Below are 21,417 nucleotides of genomic sequence, written 5' to 3' on the forward strand. Positions count from 1 at the left end.
CCACAGACATTCATCCCCTTTGTTAACTTAAAAGGTACACTATATCTAATATCACGCTGTCTACAATTTATGAACAACTGCTGGGTTTAATATGTAGCGTTTCACTTTGACACAATATGTTCACATGTTGGCATTATAGATGTATTATTACATAGTTGTTATGTCTTCATCACCGATGTTCAAGTTTTCAGATCAAAATGTCTCCTAATGCAAATTACTATACAGATGAAGTCATAAACACATGCTTTTATCTGTCTGAGATGTACCATGAATGAAATGCATTTACTTGACCTACATATGCTGTTACAGTTGCGTACCGTCATCATCATAACAAACAGCAGTTTGAGCAACAGAGATTTCTCACCGCTGACGGTGAACGTCAAAGCAAACACACAGATTCATGAAGAAAATGGCCCAAAATAACCTACTAATACCACAATGTCATTCACTCCTAGTGGTTCTGTATAACTGTGTTAAATACTAATAAAAATAACAAATGCAATCCTGGTGAAAAAGTAAAATATCAAGTAGAATTGTGCTATAGCATAATTTCCACTATGCTATGCTACACTATGTTTGTAAAACTCCTAAGGCTAATTGTTCAGGAGGAAAGTAGATTCAAAACTGCTGCAGCAAAGTTGACAATGTCAGATACAGGTTTTGGTAAAGCACACAATACACATATTTCTGAATAGACTGAAATTCACCAAACACAATTGATTTCAAACAGCGGGTAAATAATGCAGAGAGTTCCTCCAATCACTGGACCTGCACATGCTTACTAACTCTAATTGCCACTATCTACACATCAGTCCACCTTCGAGAAAAAAACATGCTTCACCAAAGAAATAGAAATCTCTACGTCAACCCGGTAATTGTACCATTTGTGAAGAAACAAATGGACAATGCTGTCAAATGTGGCCTTAAGGAAAACTCAACTTGAAAGCTTATTTGTAAGAAGGCTGTGCATACAATACACGTGGAGCTTGGTCTCCACCTACTGGCAAATAATAAAGTGATGTCCCATGAAAAAAATAAATTCAGGCATGAGTCTGTCTCCATAAACATCAATAACACACAGCGGTAAAATGGACTATGTAGCCAAAATTTGATTTATCATATTTTCATATTAAGTCTAATATACCTCAACAAAGTATGACTCCACTCAGCCACAGCACAGTGCTGTCATCTTCACAAACATCTAGTCAAGGCAGAGACACACTGCACAGACACATAAAAATACATCATAAATCCAATCTGAGTTGTAGATCATCGTCCCTGAAATATTACACTAGTGAAGTATGTAACTTTCAACGGCCTATGCCGCTGATTGGAGAGCCAATCTGTAACAATCTCACTCACTGTGACCAACAGTCATATTATTTTTGGCATAGCAGAAAACAGCATTACAACATGTCATAGTAAATGATGGGTCAATATTCTGCACCACTGAGCTTGGAATGCATTTGCAATATTTAAAATGCACCATAACTTTATTCCAAAACCATGCTCCGAGGAACAGAGCACATTATCAGTCAAAACTGCAAGGCTCAGAGTTTAGTATTTTAAGCATTTTTACAAGCACACATCTTTCCTTATCAACAACCAAAGGTTACAAGCACAACAAATTTGAAAGCAGATGATTCTGCACTACGCGCTCCCAGAGCAATGATCACATGTATACATGCTTGAAGCAAGCTTGTCTCCCACCCCTCTCCTTGATCCTACAGTGCACAGTGGTGCATCTAAGATTTTTTATTTTCAAATAACAAAATGTATATGGAAAAAAAGCCGTTTCCTTTCTTTTTCCTGTGAACAAACTATAGTTGGAATATAATACCTCATGAACACCAATATAAAACAGTGGATAAGACAGCAAAAGGGCATGGAATTAGTACCACAACAGGAAGTGTGACATAACGTACAGCCACTTAAGCCGACACTTAAAGCAACTACAGAGAACGTGACTTGAGAGTTACTCTCAAATGTTCTAACCAGACAGAGATATACTCACTAAACCAATTATTAAAGCAAATGTGTGTGCTTTTCCTTTGATGTGTGACAAATTTCTTGAGTGTAACTGTTGCACCATGAACATGATTTCCAGTCAGTTCGGCCATTAAATGAATTAAACACAGCCCAGCACTGAAGACTAAGCCTACTGAATTATTCATTTATTTATTTTTTTAATCTCTATAGCAACGTTTCTATTTAGGGGGCTGTCTAATCCAAACTATAGATAGCACAAGGGAAAATCAATCTTATGAATGAAATCATATTTGTGTGTCCAGAGGACAATATACCATGGCCTCTTGAATGCTGGATTCACGTGTAGTGTTCATGGTCTGTGAAAGCCAATTTTCTGATGTCATTATGCCAGTAGAACAGGTTTCTTTGATTGGCCTGTCTGGGCAAGGAGACAGCTTGTTGTCCTTGCATTTTGTATTTTTTAACAGACGGTACATGACAATGTTGCTGACAAGCACTTTAAACCAGCATCTGTTAGAAAACGTAGGATCTAGTGTCTTTGGCATGACGGAATTTGCTATCAACAAAGACAACGAACTCATGTTATCTTTTAATATAACAGTAATGATGAAATGTCAGTGGCACCAGTAGGTTTTAGTTTGGAATTTATCAGTCAAATAGCCTGCATACTGTCCTCATGAAGTGCACCCACACACAAATACTGGAATTATGGAACAGTCTACAGTGATTAAACCTGCCCTCTTTCACACCAAAAGAATCAAGATGTTCAAGATGCTTGACAAACCTACAAATGATGCAACACCATATGCCACAAGCCAAAACTAAAGTGCCGTTGAAATGTTATAATTTTCTTGAAGGCAAGACAAACGTGACAATCTCAACAAGGAAAATTAGTGAAGACGAGACTCGTGAAAGTAAAAGCACAGTTGTGGGAAGTGACTCTCTGGGAAAGAAGTATTGCAGAGAAAATGAGATTACTTGATTATGTGCACTGTTTGTTTTATGTAACAGGGCAACTAACGCAAGTCCTGAGATGATCATAAAGGTTGTAGACCACCAGTAAATCCTGTTTTTGCCATAAAGTATTTGTTGAATGACATAGTAAAGCCAAAGAAGAGTGCCATGCTGCAATTACATGAGTTCACCAAACTTAAATGAACCAATAAAAATGTGCAAGGTGTAAAGCAAAAACTAAGGGTGGTTTCATGCTTTGTACTGCAGAACATTTGGGCCCAAAGTCCAACACGCGCAGCTGTACCAAAATCAGGAAATGTACCACTGGTGAGGATGCAACATCAACATTACTCAACTGTCCATCACTTTTTCCACACCAAAAAGCCTTCTCTGCACCGCCAGTCTCATTACAAAATTTGCATACGCGTGCAGATTTCAACATTCATGTCCGCTTCTTTGCATAAGAGATTAGTTTTGAAAACAGGTGACTGTGTCGAGTGTCCTGCTTGTCTGTGCACCCAAAACAATATCAGCAGTAACGAGTAATACTCCATTCTCAAGTTAGCTATAGGGACTGTATCAAATTGGTTTGGTGCACATTTTCACTGTGTATAAGTGTCATGTGGAAGATGACGAAAGTGTACTCGGGTACAGAACGCTGGACAGTGGGAGAGGCAATCATACTCAGGCATGGCACAGATTAATCGTAGCTAATCTGGAAGTGCCCAAGAGGAGGTTCAGACAATTATCAATCAAGCAGATTCTGGACACGCGCATAAAGCAATCAGATGATGTATAGACTAATACGGCAGGGTGGACTGGGGGTCTGCACGGCCTTTAAGGATACAATACCAATTTATGGTTTTGGTGAAATGGAGAGAATGCAAAACAGAAATATTTAAGCCTATGATGTTTTTAAGGGGGGAAAAAAAACATGTTATTTGTTTTATGCCATTGCTATTACACAATATTGTGAATATTCTTATATATCGCATTCTACTGTCCTCATGACAGTTTATAAAAAAAATCACAAGGCGGCAAATCTTAGGAGTTTTGAAGGGAAACCTAACCTCACGCAAAGCTACTGCCAGTCATTAAGTAACCACAATTAAGTGACTCCTCTTTAAATTAGTGGTCAACAATGTCTTCACCAAAATATTACAATCACCTCCCATCAATTCACAAGAATAAGGTCAGACTATCTTCACTAACCAGTCTTCATATGAAGGTGGAAGAGTTTGACACCAACATCAGTTACAAGCAATATTAATAGATGCAAAGCAGCATGATTAATACATGATAAAACTATTGGAACAACTGTCTAGACATTGTGGCAATAGAGATAAGAGAGTATAACAAAGAGAATATTTCATTAAAGTAAACACGCTGACATTGTACAAATATATATAGACATTTGGAAAATAATAAAAACAATATATGTTATAATCATACGTTACAAATAATGGCAAAGTTATTTATATGCACAGCATAATATGCAACGTTAAATTGAATTTATTATGTACAGCTACAGTTGACTAATGCAAGGTGACTGCTATTTGACACATTCTATTCACTTTAATGACCGAAGTGGGCATTTTGCCTAGAAACACAGTTTAATGCTTGATATCTTTGATATATTGCATCATCTGGGAAAACAAACAGTTTGGCCCTTCTGTTAATGTAACTCTGTCGAAAGGGCTTTTCACTATCTATTATTTCAACAGCACTGTCATTTATGGCTCCTTTCTCATTCACTTGAATTCAATGTCTTTTTCACACCAGAATTTGTAAATATAATGTCGTCTTTAAAAAAGGCCAGATGATGCTCCAGAATCAGTGAGCTATCGTATGGGCTTTAAATATATCCTAAAGTCAGAGCCTCCAGAGTAGCTAAGATGTGCAACCAAGTTATTATAAAGATCTAAAGAGATGCCGAGTCACAATTGTAGGAAACAAGAGCCAGTGTGAATGCCAGCGTTACACTGACAACCCTCTGGGATTGTGTGTAGGTGAGTCAGGCCCCAGGTGTTATTAGAATTCAATTGGCATTACACCATCAATTCAAAAAGGAGATTAATATTATAGGAGAATGACATAGGACACTTAAAATGATTCATGAAAAAATAGACAAGGAAAATATTTAAAATAAAATAACAAATTTGAAAAAATATATATATTTATAAACATTTTGCAGCATATATCCTCTCTAGGTAAGAACTCTGACCATAATATTTTTTTTTTGTTTTTGATTTTATACACTTTATTAATCCCCGAGGGGAAATTTCTTCAAATGAACAGCCACATACAATGGTGCTTCAAAGTTGAAGTCATAGATGTAGATGAACAGAACCCAATTAAACAATTGTGAAAACATATTACACTTGGTGATGTATTTACTGAGGAAAATGATCCATTACATATCTGTGAGTGTTAAAAGTATGTAAACGTTTGGGGTTAGCAGTTCATTTGATGGTGAAATTGGAGTCAGGTGTTTTCAGTCAATGGGATGATAATCAACTGCGAGTGGGTGCCCCGTTTCATTTGAAGAACAGGGATCTATCAAAGTCTGAGCTGCATAACATGTTTATGGAAGTGTATTATAGCATAAACTGGATATTTCCAAGAATCTCAGAAAAAGAGTGTTGATGCTCATCAGGCTGGAAAAGGTTACAAAACCATCTCCAAAGCGTTTGGACCCCTCCGATCCACAGTCAGACAGATTGTGTACAAATGGAGGAAATTCAAGGCCATTTTTCCCCTCCCCAGGAGTGGTCTACCAACAAAGATCCCTCCAAGAGCAAGGCGAGTAATAGCCCACGAGATCACAAAGGACCCCAGGGTCATTTCTAAGCAACTAAAGGCCCTTCTCCACTGGTTAATGTTAGTGATTATGAGTCCACCATCAGGAAAACACTGAACAGCAAAGGTGTGCACAGCAGGGGTGCAAGGAGAAAGCCACTGCTCTCTAAAAGGAAAACTGATACTTGTCTGCAGTTTGATAAAAAAAAAAAAAATCATGTGGACAAGTGTGAAGGGTGTAGTCTGATGTAGTCTGATGTAGTCTGAACTATTCTAGCACAAGAACCTTATTTCATCTGTGAAACAAGGTGGTGGTAGTAGTATCATGATGTGGGCCTGTTTTGCTGCATCTGGGCAATAACAGATCACCATCATTGATAAAAAAAAAAAAAAAAAAAGATTAATTCTGAATTATGCCAGCGAACTCAAAAAGAAAATATCATGACATCTGTCCATGGACAGAATCTCAAGAGAAAGTGCAGGACAGCAAGACAACGACCCCCAAGTCATTCCACTAAAATATGGTTGAAGAAGAATAAAGTTAATGTTAATGTCAAAGTCAAAGCCCTGGCTTCAGTCAAATAAAAATGCTGTGGAGCTGACGCCAGAATTTCATGTGAGGAAACCCACCACCATCCCAGAGTTGAAGCTGTTCTGTATGGACGATACATCATTTTCTTGTCTCATTTATTCGAGTTCTCTTTATCTACTTTTAGGGCTGATGTAAAAGTCTGAATATGTATCGCGCCATATTTAGGCAGGAATATGGAAAGTTCTAAAGGCTTCCCAAGCTATTAAGATCCACTATAAACAAATATTAGGAGAATGTACTTACTGTAATATCCATACAGCACAGTGTCTTCAATTTGATGTCTCGTCTCATTGTTTGCGGCCCATTCCTGGATGTTACCAAGGAGAAAGTTCACGGATTAAGCTCAGCAGTAAAAGGAGTTGAAGATCAATCAGAACAGGATTCAATTAGATTATAGCTCATTAAAAAACTAGAATAAGAATCAAATATAGTGTACAAATTAGGCATTAAAGGAAAAACTAATGCATAATACAATGATGAATGCATCCAATACCCATGGACAGGGATAGGTAATGCCTAAATAGCAAGTACTGTACGTAGGCAATAGCAGTGTTCTGACAGTTTTGTTTATGTAGGCTCATAAACTGAATTCAGATATAAACAGAGAATGATGCAAAACTGACAGCCATGAGGGAAATAACTCAAAGCTGTCAGACCTTTGTCTAAATCTATTTTTGTTCATGCACAGCAAAGATGTGGGAAATTGTCCCTCATAAACCTGCATTTTAGTTTAAAAATGAATGCTCCCATTCAGAAAATTACTGTTTAAGCTGCTAACTATAAAAAAAAATAAAAAAGGGAGCGCAGCAGATTCGAAGAAAATGTTTGTGTGTTTGGTATTCAGTTTCTGCAGTGTCATGATTCTCACTGATCTGAGATATGCTCCACTGATCTTTTCCCATCAGAAGCTGATAATATTATTTCAACAAAAAACACTTTCATGCCTCTTTGCTGATTGTTATTTTTACTACAGTGTGCAATCACTAAGAAATAATGTTGGATTAAGTAAGAGACGGATTCCTGATGAGTTAACATTCGCAGCCTAAGTTAGATGCTATGGTACAAAGAACAAATACCCTTTAGCAATCACAGCATCTCACAACCCACACAAAGCAACAAATTACCTGCTGTTCAAATGAAGATATCATTACACACTTTGATAAATCTTAAAATAGATATAATCACATGCAACAACTTGGCAAAAAAAACAGGCCCAGGAAATGCATTTAGTTTTTAGATTAGAAAAACAATGTTCACGTTGTCAAAGAAAAACATTACAAAGCAAAATGAAAGGCTCCCGCAGGAAAACTAATCATTGAATTTCTCCAATTGATTTTACTTGTGCCGTCAGCAGAACAGATACTAACCTTATAGGTACCATTGGGATACTTCATGAATGAAACAAGGAATATGTCCACTGGTAGAAGTGCAGACGTTATCAAAGCAATGGCCAGTGCACATATTGCTGTGATAGTAGAAACAACTTCACTCTCCTGCCGACTCTGAAATTTCCGAATGTAGATCCAACAGAAAACCAGAATTACCTGAGCAGAAAATAAAATAAATTAAGCCAACATAAAATGGTGAATAATACCAGCATTAGGAACAACTGAAATGAGGAATCGTGCAGCTAAAGATTTTAGCCTGCAGTCAACAAAAAAATGTGTAGCTCAACATATTAATATTAAATCTGAGACTTTAGACAGTGCAAGAGATACAGATGATATGAAGGAGATTACAATTTGTAACTACATTTCCACGTAACCTTAGAAAAGATATAATAAGGCTTATAAAATAAAAGATTTGATATATTAATGATGAAAAGAATGAAGAAACACACGAGTTGAAACAAAATCAAAATAAATGCAGCTTAAAATATCACCCTGCAACAAATTGTGCATTTGTTTAGCTTTTATTGATCACCGTTATATTTTAACTTCATTATATTGTGTCTCCCTACGCCTGATCAACAGTGTTTGGATAAACAGTTTCTGCAGTGCGTGTTGCTGATTGCCAAAAAACTACTGAAACCAAAGTGTTAACACAACAAGTAGGGCATTATATACTTAAAATAGACTGACTACAGGTGGTACGGAGCGGCTGATCTGATTATATCATGCGCCCTTCCAAGACTCACTAACGTTATTAAGACTGACAAAGAATGATCATGTCTATGAGAAAGATATTGTTGTATTTTTTTTCCAATGCATTTAAAGCAAATTGTGAATTTTCTCATTTACTCTGTTGCAGTTAAACATTAAAAACAAGTGACAAGGAACGTAATTGTAATGAATCGGAAAACTCCTTAGGAGGAAGACCCAAAAGGGGCTCCGAAAAAATGAAAAGGTCATATTCCAGGCACATGAGCTGTAAGAAGTGAGGCCACTGTAAGCACTTGCCCCCCTTCAGATCAGGGGCTGCCACTCACAGACAGGATCAATTAAATGCCCGCAGCTTTAAGCCTCTGGCTGCTTGTTTTGCCCGGCAATGACGCAGGCTTTGCATCCAAATAAGATCCACTGAAAGGGTTGTTCAAATAAAAGAGGGTTGCCAGTTGCGGGTCGAAAGGCTGAGCAATTTATTGGCATCCAGGCATTCTTCTGGAGGGCTTCAGCCATGTGACGATGACTGACAGCTGCGATAACAAGTGCTAAAGTGGGCCGCAGATGACCGAGCGGGACAAGTTAGTTCATTTAAGTAGCCTCGAAATGGATCGCATGTCATGACGCACTGGAAAAAGAAGGGTTACATATCTGTGTTTACAGCAACGGTGTGAACAGCACCTTCTCCTTTTCTTAGCAGCACTACATTATTTATTCAAAAGACTTTTTTTTTTTTTTTTTGTAAAGCGTGTTGACACCGTAGTGAAAGAAAGTAGCTCCATACTCGTACAGGAGGGCTATAAAGACAACAACAACAACAAAAAGCGCACCGGAGACGTTAATATTGTGGGTAATAAAGTCGGAATATCCGCTCACAATGTATGACATCTAAAAACGGACTAAACTTACAAAGCAAGCGCCCGTACGTGTGTCATGGCTAATGTTAGCTAAAAACCAATCCAAAGCCAATATTGACGTTAATACGCCGGAGCCATGTCACGCCGGATAACACCGTATTCAAGTGACCTGTTCGCCTGCTAACACATCTCAAACTAACCGTCTAACGCCCTGCTACCTTACGAAGCGACTGGGCAACTTTGTGCTCGCTTACCAAAAGAATAATGGTGAAAATGGACCATCCGAGCACAGACTCTGAGAGGGGCGACTGAGCCGCCATCTTCACTTCCTGCAATAACAAACCCACGTGCTCCTATCGACGTCAGCAGCAGCCCGTGACGTCTCCGCAAAAAGATCATCCGTGGGGTTGACGTGTGTGTGTGTGTGTGTGTGTGTGGATATTCACACGCGTTTTCGTGACCTGTTGAATTTAAAATCCTCGCCTGTGGTGGGAAAAGACGGCATGTAACAAGAGGGAACTTAAAACACAAACAGTGGAGTCCACCGCTCGACCAGCAACACCAATAATGTAATCTGATAATGCCTTTTGTACCTGTACCTAAATGAAAAAGACATTCAAACTCAGCATCGGTTTTTTTTTTTTTTAAGTATTTAGATGCTTTAACCTTAGTAAAAGTAGAAATGCCACGGTATAAATATAGCCTACTCATAGCAAGTAAGGTATAAATTCTACTTTCAACTTTTCAAACTACACTAGTATTGCCAGAAAAATGTTCTTTTCACTTAATTTCAAATTCATTGTAATATGGTTTAACAGCGGACAATGACTGGTCAACTAAGGATAAGCGCAGGTGTATTAATGATGGCTCATTTCAATGAGGTGCCCCAGTAACAATCAACCAAAATACAAAAGAGTAGGCTACCTCCCCTAAGTAATCAATTAATTATTATTAATAAGCTACACCTGTGTTTTATCTACAATGACAAGTCAAAATGTCTGCTGTGAAAAAAGGTCCATTTTACTCTTTGTGATGTGATTATAATGGTATGTCCAGACATTTTAATTTTGTAGCTGTCTAGGTTGAGCTTCTTGCAACATTGTCCATTAAAATCAATGGATCATAGTTTTATAAACTGATCAAATGTTTTGCATATAGAAATATTGATCTACAGAGTAAGTTAGTTTCTGTCAAATTATGGTGTAAAAAAATATATTATAAAGTTTGAAAGGATAGGGAAGACAAAAGGTAGTCCAGTATGAAGGAGACTCAAGTACAAGTATCCTCCTTTAATATTATAATTAGCATGAATTAAACATTACAGAATAGTTCTTGTCTAGTAGTGGAAGGTATAAGCTAAAATAGTATTTATTTTCTTGTTACTTTCCACTACAACCTACAATTGAAAGGCACTGACAGTATCTGCTATGTCCAGTATTTAAGAAAACCATGGACTGGAAAACAACAACAACTTACCTGATTCATGAAGTGTTGAATTAGCTATAAAGGTAGAACTGGGTCATAAGAAATTAGGATGCAGCACTCCTGTGGCTGCATTCCCATGTGTACAGATGATCATTAGGGTAATACTTGAGATCAGTTATCTACCGCAGAAGCCCACACCAGCAAACAGACACTGTCTTGAGGGAAATGTCCCCAAGCTAATAATGCTGTATCACCAGTAAAGATCCACAATGTTAATGGATCAACATTAAAATAATATTATATTAAATACTACAGTTGCCTCACCAGTGGCTCAGTGGAAAAGCGTATTTTGGGAAGAACAGCTTTGCTATAATTCCCTTCAGTTTTCTTCACTGGCTTTGGTTTCTTAAATACATTCATGTTTGCTTAAATTTTCACTTGGGCCACAGAAATCTGTTATTTATGACCTGTTTTCCATCTGCTAGGTGTCATATAACAGACATTGTGGAATTAGCTTTAATATGTTTTACAATATAACAGAAATGAGTACTGTCATATATTTCTGGTGTTACTAAAAGGTGTTTCATCTTTTATATTCTTCAGTTCAATAACTAGAGGGGCGGTGAATCCCTAAAAGCCTCTGTGTGTATTTATTTGAAGTGTAAAAATGCATTAATGGCAATACCGTTTGCATTTTCAAAAATAAACTCCATAGAGGTATGAGCTTCTGTGCCATTCAGCAAGGGATCCAAACCTATGCAGCGATGGGATTATAAGGTTTTCCAAATTCTGTGAATTGTAACAATAAAATCTGGCTTTTTTTGTGTGTCAGGAACACTCATAATTTCTTGCAGTTCTTATCAAATGTATTTTTAATGCAGACCCCTTAGTATCTTGAAATAAATAATTTTCTGTCTTTTTCATTCTGCCTCCCTTTTCATACTTTTAAGTGCATTATGTCAAAAACATCTTCTCCATTTATGGATTATATTGTTTCTTAAATTTCAATAGTCTGAGAGTGTGCAGTCATGCTTTACTCTGTCTAGATTTATTGAGACAAAATTAAATTATTACTTGAGTAATTACTTTTGGAAGGGGAAGACTTTAACAGTTTATTTAACAGTGACATTGAGAAGTTTCTGAAAGTGAAAATAATACGTCTCTATTGTATTGGAGAAATTAGTCTGTTACGAATTGGAATGAATAACATTCTTGCCAGTTAATTAGTTGGTCACTATTGGTTTGGACACTTTAAAATTCAACTCACTAGAATCAATAGCCATATATCTAAGCTTCATTTATGCCACTGACATTAAAAATTTTAATTAAACTAATGAAATTCATTCACAAGCCAATTATTCACTTGCACAGGGAAGGTAGGTCTACTTAATTCATGCAACCTTTCAAAACCGCCAATGCCTTTATCGCGTTGGTTGGCAGTCTGCCCTAATGTAGACCATGTACCAAATTCTATTAAAAAAGGGGTTTACTATAAAATGAAAGATAGGATATTATCAAGATTTCAGCCAAAGAACGGTTTAGAGATTACACCTTACACCTGTTTGGTACATATGCTTTTTATTAAAAAATATTTTTTCATTATGATACTATAGTCAGTTGGAGGGGTTACTGTAGTAAGCAGGTAGGTAGGTAGGTAGGTAGGTATTTACTTTATTAATCCCCGAGGGGAAATTTTTTCGCTACAGCAGCATACAGAAGCAATAAGATAATAATAGAAATAATAGAATAAAATAATAGAATAGAATAGAATAATATAATAGAAAAGCAATAAAATAAAATAGCAGTAAAAAATATAAATATAAAATGCACAGTATATACAGTACATTATATATCTATATATATTATATACAACAAACCAAGAAACACAGTCAACATATATATATGTATATATATATATATATATATATATACACAGTACAGTATATATCTATATATATTATATACAAACAAACCAAGAAACACAGTCAACAGTGTTATTGTACTGTGATGGATTTTGCCAGAGGTGAGTTATTGTACAGTCTTATTGCAGTGGGCAGGAATGATCTCCTGTATCTGTCCTTGTGACAGCGGAGTTGGAGGTATCTTTTAGAGAAAGTGCTCCGCTGTCCCTGCAGCAGGTGGTGGAGAGGGTGGACAGGATTATCCAATATGGACAATAGTTTGTTCAGCGTCCTCCTCTCCACCACCTTTTCCAGGCTGTCCAGATTGTAGCCGATGATGGAGCCGGCCTTCTTAACCGGTTTGTTAAGTCTGTTGGTGTCACCGGCTCCAATGCTGCTCCCCCAGCAGACCCCAGCGAAGTACAATGCACTGGCCACAACAGACTGGTAGAACATCGCCAACATCTCGCTGCACACATTGAAGGATCGAAGTTTCCTCAAGAAAAAGAGTCGACTCATCACCTTCTTGTAGACAGCATTGATGTTGGTCTTCCAGTTCAGTCTATTGTCGATGGACACACCCAGGTACTTGTACTCCTCAACCATGTCCACCTCCTCTCCCAGAACTCTCAGCGGTTGTGGAGCAGTCGCCTTCCTCCTGAAGTCAACCACCATCTCTCTGGTCTTGGCCACGTTCAGGAGCAGGTGATTTCTACCAGCCCACTCCACAAAGTCCTCCACTACTGCCCTGTACTCATCCTCCCGTCCATCCCTTATACACCCGACCACTGCTGAGTCATCAGAGAACTTCTGCAGATGGCAGGACTCTGAGTTGCACTGGAAGTCAGTGGTGTATAAGGTGAACAGGAAAGGAGACAGAACAGTTCCCTGTGGAGCTCCAGTACCACTGACCACCATATCAGACAGCACACTGCCCAGACAGACAAACTGTGATCTGCCTGTCAGGTAGTCAGTGATCCAGGAGACGGTGGACGCGTCCACCCCACCACCCGCAGCTTCTCACTCAGTAGCAGTGGTTGGATGGTGTTGAATGCACAGGAGAAATCAAAGAAAGTGATTCTCACAGATTCACCGGTTCCATCCAGGTGAGACTGAGCTCGTTGCAGCAGGTAGATGATGGCGTCGTCCACTCCCACACGAGGCTGGTACGCAAATTGCAGAGGGTCCAGAGAAGGTTTCACCAGCGGCCTGAGGTGGGCCAAGACCAGCCTCTCCAGCACCTTCATCACATGAGATGTGAGGGCAACCGGTCGGTAGTCGTTGAGGCCAGATGGAGTCGTCGTCTTGGGGACAGGAACCAGACAGGACGTCTTCCACAGCACCGGGACCTCCTCCTGCTTCAGGCTCAGGTTGAAGAGGTGTTGTAGGACCTCAGCCAGCTGAACGGCGCAGGTCTTCAGGACCACGGGGCTGATGCCGTCAGGTCCTGCAGCCTTGCGCTGGTGGAGTCTCTCCAGCTGTCTCCTAACCTGGTCAGTCGTCACAGAGAGGGGGGTGAAGGGGTGTGGGGGGGGTCGAGGTGTCAATGGAGGAAGAGCCCTTTGAGATTGAGGGCTCTATGCAGTTCACCAGGGGGCGCAGAGGGGGAGGGGGGGAGGCAGCAGAGGTGTTTGGGAGGTGTGAGGTGTGGAGGAGACAGATGAGGGTGGTGAACGAAACCTGTTGAAGAAACAGTTTAGTTCATTTGACCTCTCCAGGGAGCTCCCTGGTTGTCTCTCTCTCCCCTTGAAACCAGTAATCTCCTTCATACCGGTCCACACCTCCCTCACGTTGTTCTGCTGGAGTTTGGCCTCCAGCTTCCTCCTGTAGGAGTCCTTGCACTCCTTGAGCTTCTCCTTCAGGTGGTGCTGCACTCTCCTGAGCTCCTCCCTGTCCCCAGACCTGAAAGCTGCTTTCTTATTATTAAGAAGCACCTTCAGGTCACTGGTGATCCACGGCTTATTGTTGGAGAAGCATTTTACAGTCCGGGATGGTACGGTGGTGTGTTCACAGAATTTGATGTATTCTGTGATACAGTCCGTCATGCTGTTGATGTCCTCCCCATGTGGTCCACACAGCACATCCCAGACCATGGACTCAAAACAGTCCTGCAGGGCGTCTTTAGCCTCCTGTGTCCACCTCCTCACAGTCCTGGTGGTCACAGGCTGCCTCTGCACCAGGGGAACATACTTGGGAGTCAGCAGGACCAGGTTGTGGGCTGATCTACCAAGGGGGGGAAGGGCAGTAGCACTGTATGCATCCATGGCATTAGCATACAGTAGGTCCAGAGTTTTATTGTTCCGTGTGGGGCAGTTCACATATTGGTGCAAAGTTGGCAGTACTTTATCCAGACTGGTTAAAGTCTCCAGTAACTGCCAAAAATGCACCGGGATGCTGAGTCTGAAGTTTAGCCACAGTGGAGTGGATGGTGTCCACTGCTGCCTCTACGTCAGCTGATGGAGGAACGTACACAGCGATAACAATGGCAGACGTGAACTCCCTCGGCAAATAATAAGGACGCATCCCCACGGCCAGCAGTTCAATGTCCGGGCTACAGAAACGTTCCTTCACACACACGTGGTCGGGATTGCACCACCTCTCGTTCACATAGACTGCAATCCCTCCACCTTTCTTCTTACCGCTCCGAACAACGTCTCTGTCCGCCCGAACAGTCCTGAAGCCGGGTACGGCCGCGCTGTGGTCCGGGAGATGTGAGCGCAGCCACGTCTCGGTGAAACACATGATGCTGCACTCCCGGTACTCTCTCTGGGTCTTTACCAGCGCGCTGAGCTCGTCCGTCTTGTTGGCCAACGACCTCACGTTCCCCATTAAGATCTCCGGTACCGCTGGTTTGTATTTCCTCCTTTCCGCCTTTAGCTTAGCTCCGGCTCTGCAACCCCGACGTCTTCTCCGAAGTTCATCAGGGATCTCAGGCCTCGCTCCGGGCAGCAGCAGTAGAGGTCGACTCAGCGATCAGCTGATCACAAGAGTAAACAATAACAGTGCCCCCAGCCAGAAACGTGGAAAAATTACGGTCCATTACGGACCTGTTAACTTAACACACGAGAGAAAGAAAAAAAAAAAAACAACTCCGAAGAGAGGAGAAAGGCTAAAAAAAATACTAATAATACTAATAACAAGGGGAGGGGAGCTGCTGCAACAGGCTGCCGCTAACACGGTGCCATCTTGCCTCAGATTACAGAAGATTACAAAACCTGGTATCTGTACCATTTATTTTCCAAAGATTATAGTTCTGCTGCAGTAAAATTACAGGGTCACCTCCACCTGTCATCCTCTTTCCTCTTTTTTTCTGACATTGAAACCAGATTTCTCACCCAAGCTAAAGAGCACATGAGCTGATGAAATAGCTCCAACCACATGGCCTGGAGCTGTTGCCCCTAAGGGCCTGCTTCCCAATTAAATTGGTCCTTTTTAATTTTGAAAATGAAAAGGCTCATTTAGAGAGAGCTCATCCTGACTAGGTGAGAAAATAGGTGGAGCTCATGTGGCAAAAAATAGACACTGCTGGGATTTTGGTTGGATGTAAAATGGGTGTATATTGTAGTCAATGTGATGCAGTGATGTGGGGTCAGATTCTGTAGGTACTGACTAAACAATACCGCACAGGGAAAATAATTATATTCCATATTGAGCATGACTAAAGTTGCCTTTTAACCTCAGTTCAACCGTAGTAATGTTTGGGGGCCTCATCTTAACCTTGACATTACCATAGGGTGTGTATCATTTGCAGGGGAGGCAGTCGGCCATCATATGTAAATTTATGTAAACCTTCACATGAACAGGTGGCCGAAAAATGCCCACAATAAAATGTTCTTTGATTACGAGGGCAGTTTGAGGCAGCAGATTCTTCTCTCAAAATATTGTTCTGTTCATAGCAGTGTCGCTGCTCTAATAATAACATCAGAACAGGTCATTTAAAATACGTGTGCCTACTGCCTGCACTTACCTGTTCCACACTAAACCTAAACCATTGAGTATTTGAGTGACTGTCGAAGAGAACCAGTTTCACACAGCTAGCCCAATGAGGTTGCCACCAACTGGTTTTCTTTCATTACTTACAATAGATGGGCCGACTATAATGATCGTATTTCAAGAATACCCCACTGAATTATAGCTGCAGGCCAAATGTTATTGTATCTTTTTATTCTCTTTCTTTTTTTTTTGTCTACGACCTGGAAGCTTTCATGGCCAGGTGAGCTCTCAGAAATGATGAATAGACTCCTTAATGGGTTTCGTGATTTTTATGGGCACATGAAAGGTACACATCAATGGTTATGTCTGCATACAGATTAGTGACACACAATGTGAAGTCTTTGTCTCGCGCTTTGCCATATGTTCATTTAGTAAATCATGGTGTAAAATAGACAGGTGTTTTGCCTCCAATCCCCTGATTTGACTGGTTTAATGCAGGATCAGGCTTCGGCGATTAGTGTGTTTGCATTGGAGGCAAACAACTGCTTTCCAAAACAATAGTGTTTGCTGAGGTTACATATGTGTATATCAGGTAATAATATGCTGCTCTTCACATGCTGAGACATGTACACACACATGAACGTGCACAAACACTCAAAAAGGAAAGTGCTGCATTTGTTATACAGGTCATTATGAGATTTAATTCACTTGTCAAGCAGAAGGAGCTTTTCAAACATTTTCAATGTTTTCGCATTGGGTTTGTAGGCCTTTGTGCTAAAGGCGGGCACATGAATATAGCCTACTGTATATGTAAAAAGAGGCACTTGATAATGCACTTTGTTTGTTAATAGCCCCACAGTTCACACTGAAATGGATAATGAAATATAGGTTTCGAAATTTAAGAGAAATTAATTGAAGCAGTTAACATCAAATGTGATAACTTACTTCGGTTGCCTGAAGACGCTTTCACTGCACCTAAATATCACATACTAATAGTATGATCAACAAATATATCAAATATGTTTAATGACTGAACCACGTGGTAACAGAACCTGCTAACCTGATGGTTATGGCATGTTATCTTCATTTTGAATGAAAAAAACCCAAAAAAAACATAAACAGACAGGCTGGAAAACACAGTAAAGTTCTGCTTTATCTTGCAGTTACAGTAAAAACAATAGCTTTGTTTGGAGGCAATATCCAGTTCGTTAATAACAGCTAAGAAAGCTATATCTTTTTAGCGGCTAGAGGAGAATCGACGCGAAACTCGTGTCCTTCTATGGAGCTGGTGTTTGGTTTGTCCCTTCTGGGCTACTATATTGCATGGAGGTGCAACATGACCTGCTTCTGCAGGTATGAAGGTTTCTCAATTTAAGGTGACAAAAACACAACATTCTTTGTTGGCGGGTGCTAGGAAAGATCAGCGGGATGGACGCTCTGCCTTGGCGTGGTTGTTGCGTTGTCGGATGGTGAAGATGAAGATCAGGAATAAATTTAGGGAGCAGTTTTAATTACGATGAAACGACCAATTGCAGCAGGAAACATGTTTAAAAGTAGAGTTTACGCTCTGCTTCCGTCCGGCAGATCCAATCAAGCACCAACGTTGAAAACACTACAATACATGTTCTGTTCCATTGAGTCAACAGACTTTTGACTCTTACAACTGTCGTAAAGAGAAAAGGTATGAAAATCATTCCCTTTAGGTTGCAGCTGGACTCTAACCTAACTGAGTTAGCATTAGCTAGCTCGTAGCTCTGCCCATAGTCTAAAGTTTTATGAAGAGGAATGCATCATGCACCATGTATACAATTATTTGCAAAGTTTCTCAAATTGCGCCTTTTTTTTTTTGTAAGCCAAAGACGGTACTAGTTAACTTTTTCTCAGATTTATTTTTACAAATCACTGATGAAAGAGTTTTCATGTAAGTTTATCAAGGCCACTGGCATATTTTTTTTTTTTAAATGTTTTAATTACAACATATTGATGTTTACACTGTGAGACAGTTGTCACTTCTGGCTGCCATCTTCACACCTCTGCTTTGCTGACTCAAATGCTATCATCTCTTCAATGTTAAACAATAATTCAGGGTACAAACTGGATAATACTCTTGACAATCACAAGTGTAAGAAATCTATAAAAAAAAAAAAAAAAGGGCAATTTCTGACATACGTCTTGAAATATTTTCAGAGTCGTGTCGAGAGGGCGGCAAATATGTAAATGTAATGTTTTGGGGTCAGAATCAGCATGACCATCTGTTGCTTGCCACATCGTCTTATCTCCCTTGTTATCTGAAGTCTCTCTGTCAGTTGCTGCTGAAATGCCATGAATGTTTCAGAGGGCAAATCCCCAGAGCTGCTAGAATGGTCTTGAGGTGACGTACTTCTCCCATGACAGATTATTTTAACATGTATCTTAAAGTGTAATTTCCAAATTTTAGATAATGGTTGTTTTCTGACTTCTGACATGTGGTTAACTTTTCTGTATTCCTCACACCTTTACAACATTGTTAGATATGTTGCATGTATTCTTTTTTTGTTGTTGTCATGATTAGGATGACCCAACATGTATTTGTGTCACAAAAATATTGACAATGGCTGATTTAATGTTACAAGCAAAATCCCAACCCTACATTCTGCTCACTTTGCCCAGAGAGCAACCGCTTGGCTTTTCACTACAATGCGAGCAGAGGATTATGATTCAAACAAAGATAGTGAAGCACAACATGCATGTAATGTGTGGTCAGGACAGAGATGAAGTCCAGGAGAAATCCAGGCATCAGCTAAATAACTGCTAATGAGCTCTTTTTCTATTAGGTGACAGTGTGCACCTAATTGCTCTGCTGCAAGTAAGTCATATTCATTTCTTATCCTACTCACTGGATACAACAATTAGTGGGCTGCATACAGTCTGACACTTGTTTTGCACCGACACACACTCTATTCAGTGAGTGCAAGGACGCAGAAGTTTAAGCAATGAACTCACCGTAATCCAAGACGATGCAGTTCATTAATAGCAGTGTGTTTGTGGAAGTTAGAAATACAGTCTCTCAATTCTACCATTTTTAGGTTTGACTAAGCTACTGTATATACTTTAAATTCATGACTTTAAAATTCTGTTTTTATCAAGTGCATTTGATTAAAACTTTTCTGCTTTTCATGTCAAATTGGACAAGGGAAGGTGTTATACATAGCATTAAATATGAAAGGACAATAATTTATCTTATGATTAAAACATTAAAAAGAGAGTTTAAATTCCCATCAGTGAGTATACTTTAAATGTATACTGATTGATACGAACTCTTTTAAAAAGTGCTTGTGAAGTTTCTGTTGAATGCAGTGTAGCCTGCGGGGCAATAACGGCTCCATTTTCATTAGTTCACCCTGACCCCACCCTGCCCTAACCTGAAAGGGTCAGTTCACCCAACTCACACACACACACACACACACACACACACACACACACACACACACACACACACACACACACACACACACACACACATATAAACACATATAAACACAGATAAAGCAACACTGGGGCTGATACAGTCTGAGTAGAAATACATCAGTCCATGTTGGAATTACATCACAGTAATAGTTGAAAAATATATTTTCATAAAAATGGATGTTGTAATGTGTTTGGATTGAAATAATTCCACTGCTACATCTCACATACTGAATATATTTTAAACAAAATGTTAACTGCATTATGAAATGATTATATCCAAGTAATATTTCTATGTAAACTGTGAGAAAAGCAGCAACGGCTTTAGTTTTTCAGACGTCACTCAGAAGGAAATCAAAGAGCTAAAGAAACACTGACACTCAAGAGAAAAAAAGATCTTTGTTTATTATATAGAAACAAAGAACCGTAGCCATCTGCTGCTTCATTTGAGTTTTCAGTTCTTTGCAGCATGTTGTCTGGGTATTGAAAAGTGTGTCTGCGGTGAAGGGGAGGGTGCACTGACATCATCTGTCTAAACAGTTACATGTGTGCAGCCTGAACACCTGTTTCTGTGGACCGGGTGTCTTAAACTGTTGGATACCTCAAACTCCAGGGGACAAAGTACTGAAGGATTTAACCTTCAGCAGTTTAAACTAACACAACTTAGTTTTGTTAACTTGTTAATAGCCTCTAATAAAATAGGTGTGACATGTCGAAAGAGTGTCCAGAACACATAAGTACTTTTTTTTTTTTTTTTTTTTTTTAATGAACCTGCATTGGAAACTCAGCACAACAGTAGTGCATGTTGAAGTTGTTGACTCCCATATAGTAGTGTAGTATTGCAACATGGCATTTCCATCTTGTATGTATGTGGATTGAGTATTTCACTGTAGCACCGGGACTGCCTTTAAAACGAAAAGCTGTCATTTCATTTTGATCATCTATGGCAGACTCTGCTTATAAAAGAGTGTTATTCATTTTCTGTATGGCATTATGTGATGAACAGACAGGCAGGACTTGGATCAAGATGAATATTAACACTTTTTGAAAAGGCTTTTCAGCCAATATATACTTTTAAGCTTGACGTGAGAACAGTTTGCACTGCTAATTACACACTTGAAAAGGCAAGCAAATCCTCATCATTTTGGCCTTTATGCAGTAAATGGGATAAAAATCACAATACATCAAACGATGTTTAATTCCAGCACCTGGCTCTGTTATTAGAGTTTGTCTGAACTGCCGTGGGGCATTTATTTTCGCTAATATGAAAGCTTTCAGCATGTGTTGTTCTTGTTTGCTGAAGTCTCTGTCAGTGCTTCTCAGTAATAATGACAGAGTGGGAGGGCCACTCGGTGCAACTAATAAGGACCGCGATCGAGCAGGCGATCCCACTGTGACTTTTATTTCCAAGTCCTGGAATC

General features: G+C 39.5%; 1 protein-coding gene across 1 annotated transcript in view; it reads right to left on the reverse strand.

Moving 5' to 3' along the window:
- The window catches only part of lmbrd1 (LMBR1 domain containing 1), a 58,361-nt gene extending 48,742 nt beyond the window's left edge, over positions 1-9,619 (reverse strand). Inside the window, exons 1-3 of the mRNA XM_069144863.1 lie at positions 9,548-9,619; positions 7,702-7,878; positions 6,578-6,641 (exon numbers count right to left, since the gene is read on the reverse strand). Of these exons, the coding sequence (XP_069000964.1) occupies positions 6,578-6,641; positions 7,702-7,878; positions 9,548-9,613 (307 nt within the window). The 5' untranslated portion in view covers positions 9,614-9,619. The remainder of the gene's footprint in view (positions 1-6,577; positions 6,642-7,701; positions 7,879-9,547) is intronic.
- Between the last annotated feature and the right edge of the window lie 11,798 nt (positions 9,620-21,417).

The sequence above is a fragment of the Embiotoca jacksoni genome, unplaced genomic scaffold, assembly GCF_022577435.1.
Source record: "Embiotoca jacksoni isolate LCO1_2020_lvr unplaced genomic scaffold, fEmbJac1.0.p SCAF_12, whole genome shotgun sequence".
NCBI lineage: Eukaryota > Metazoa > Chordata > Actinopteri > Embiotocidae > Embiotoca > Embiotoca jacksoni.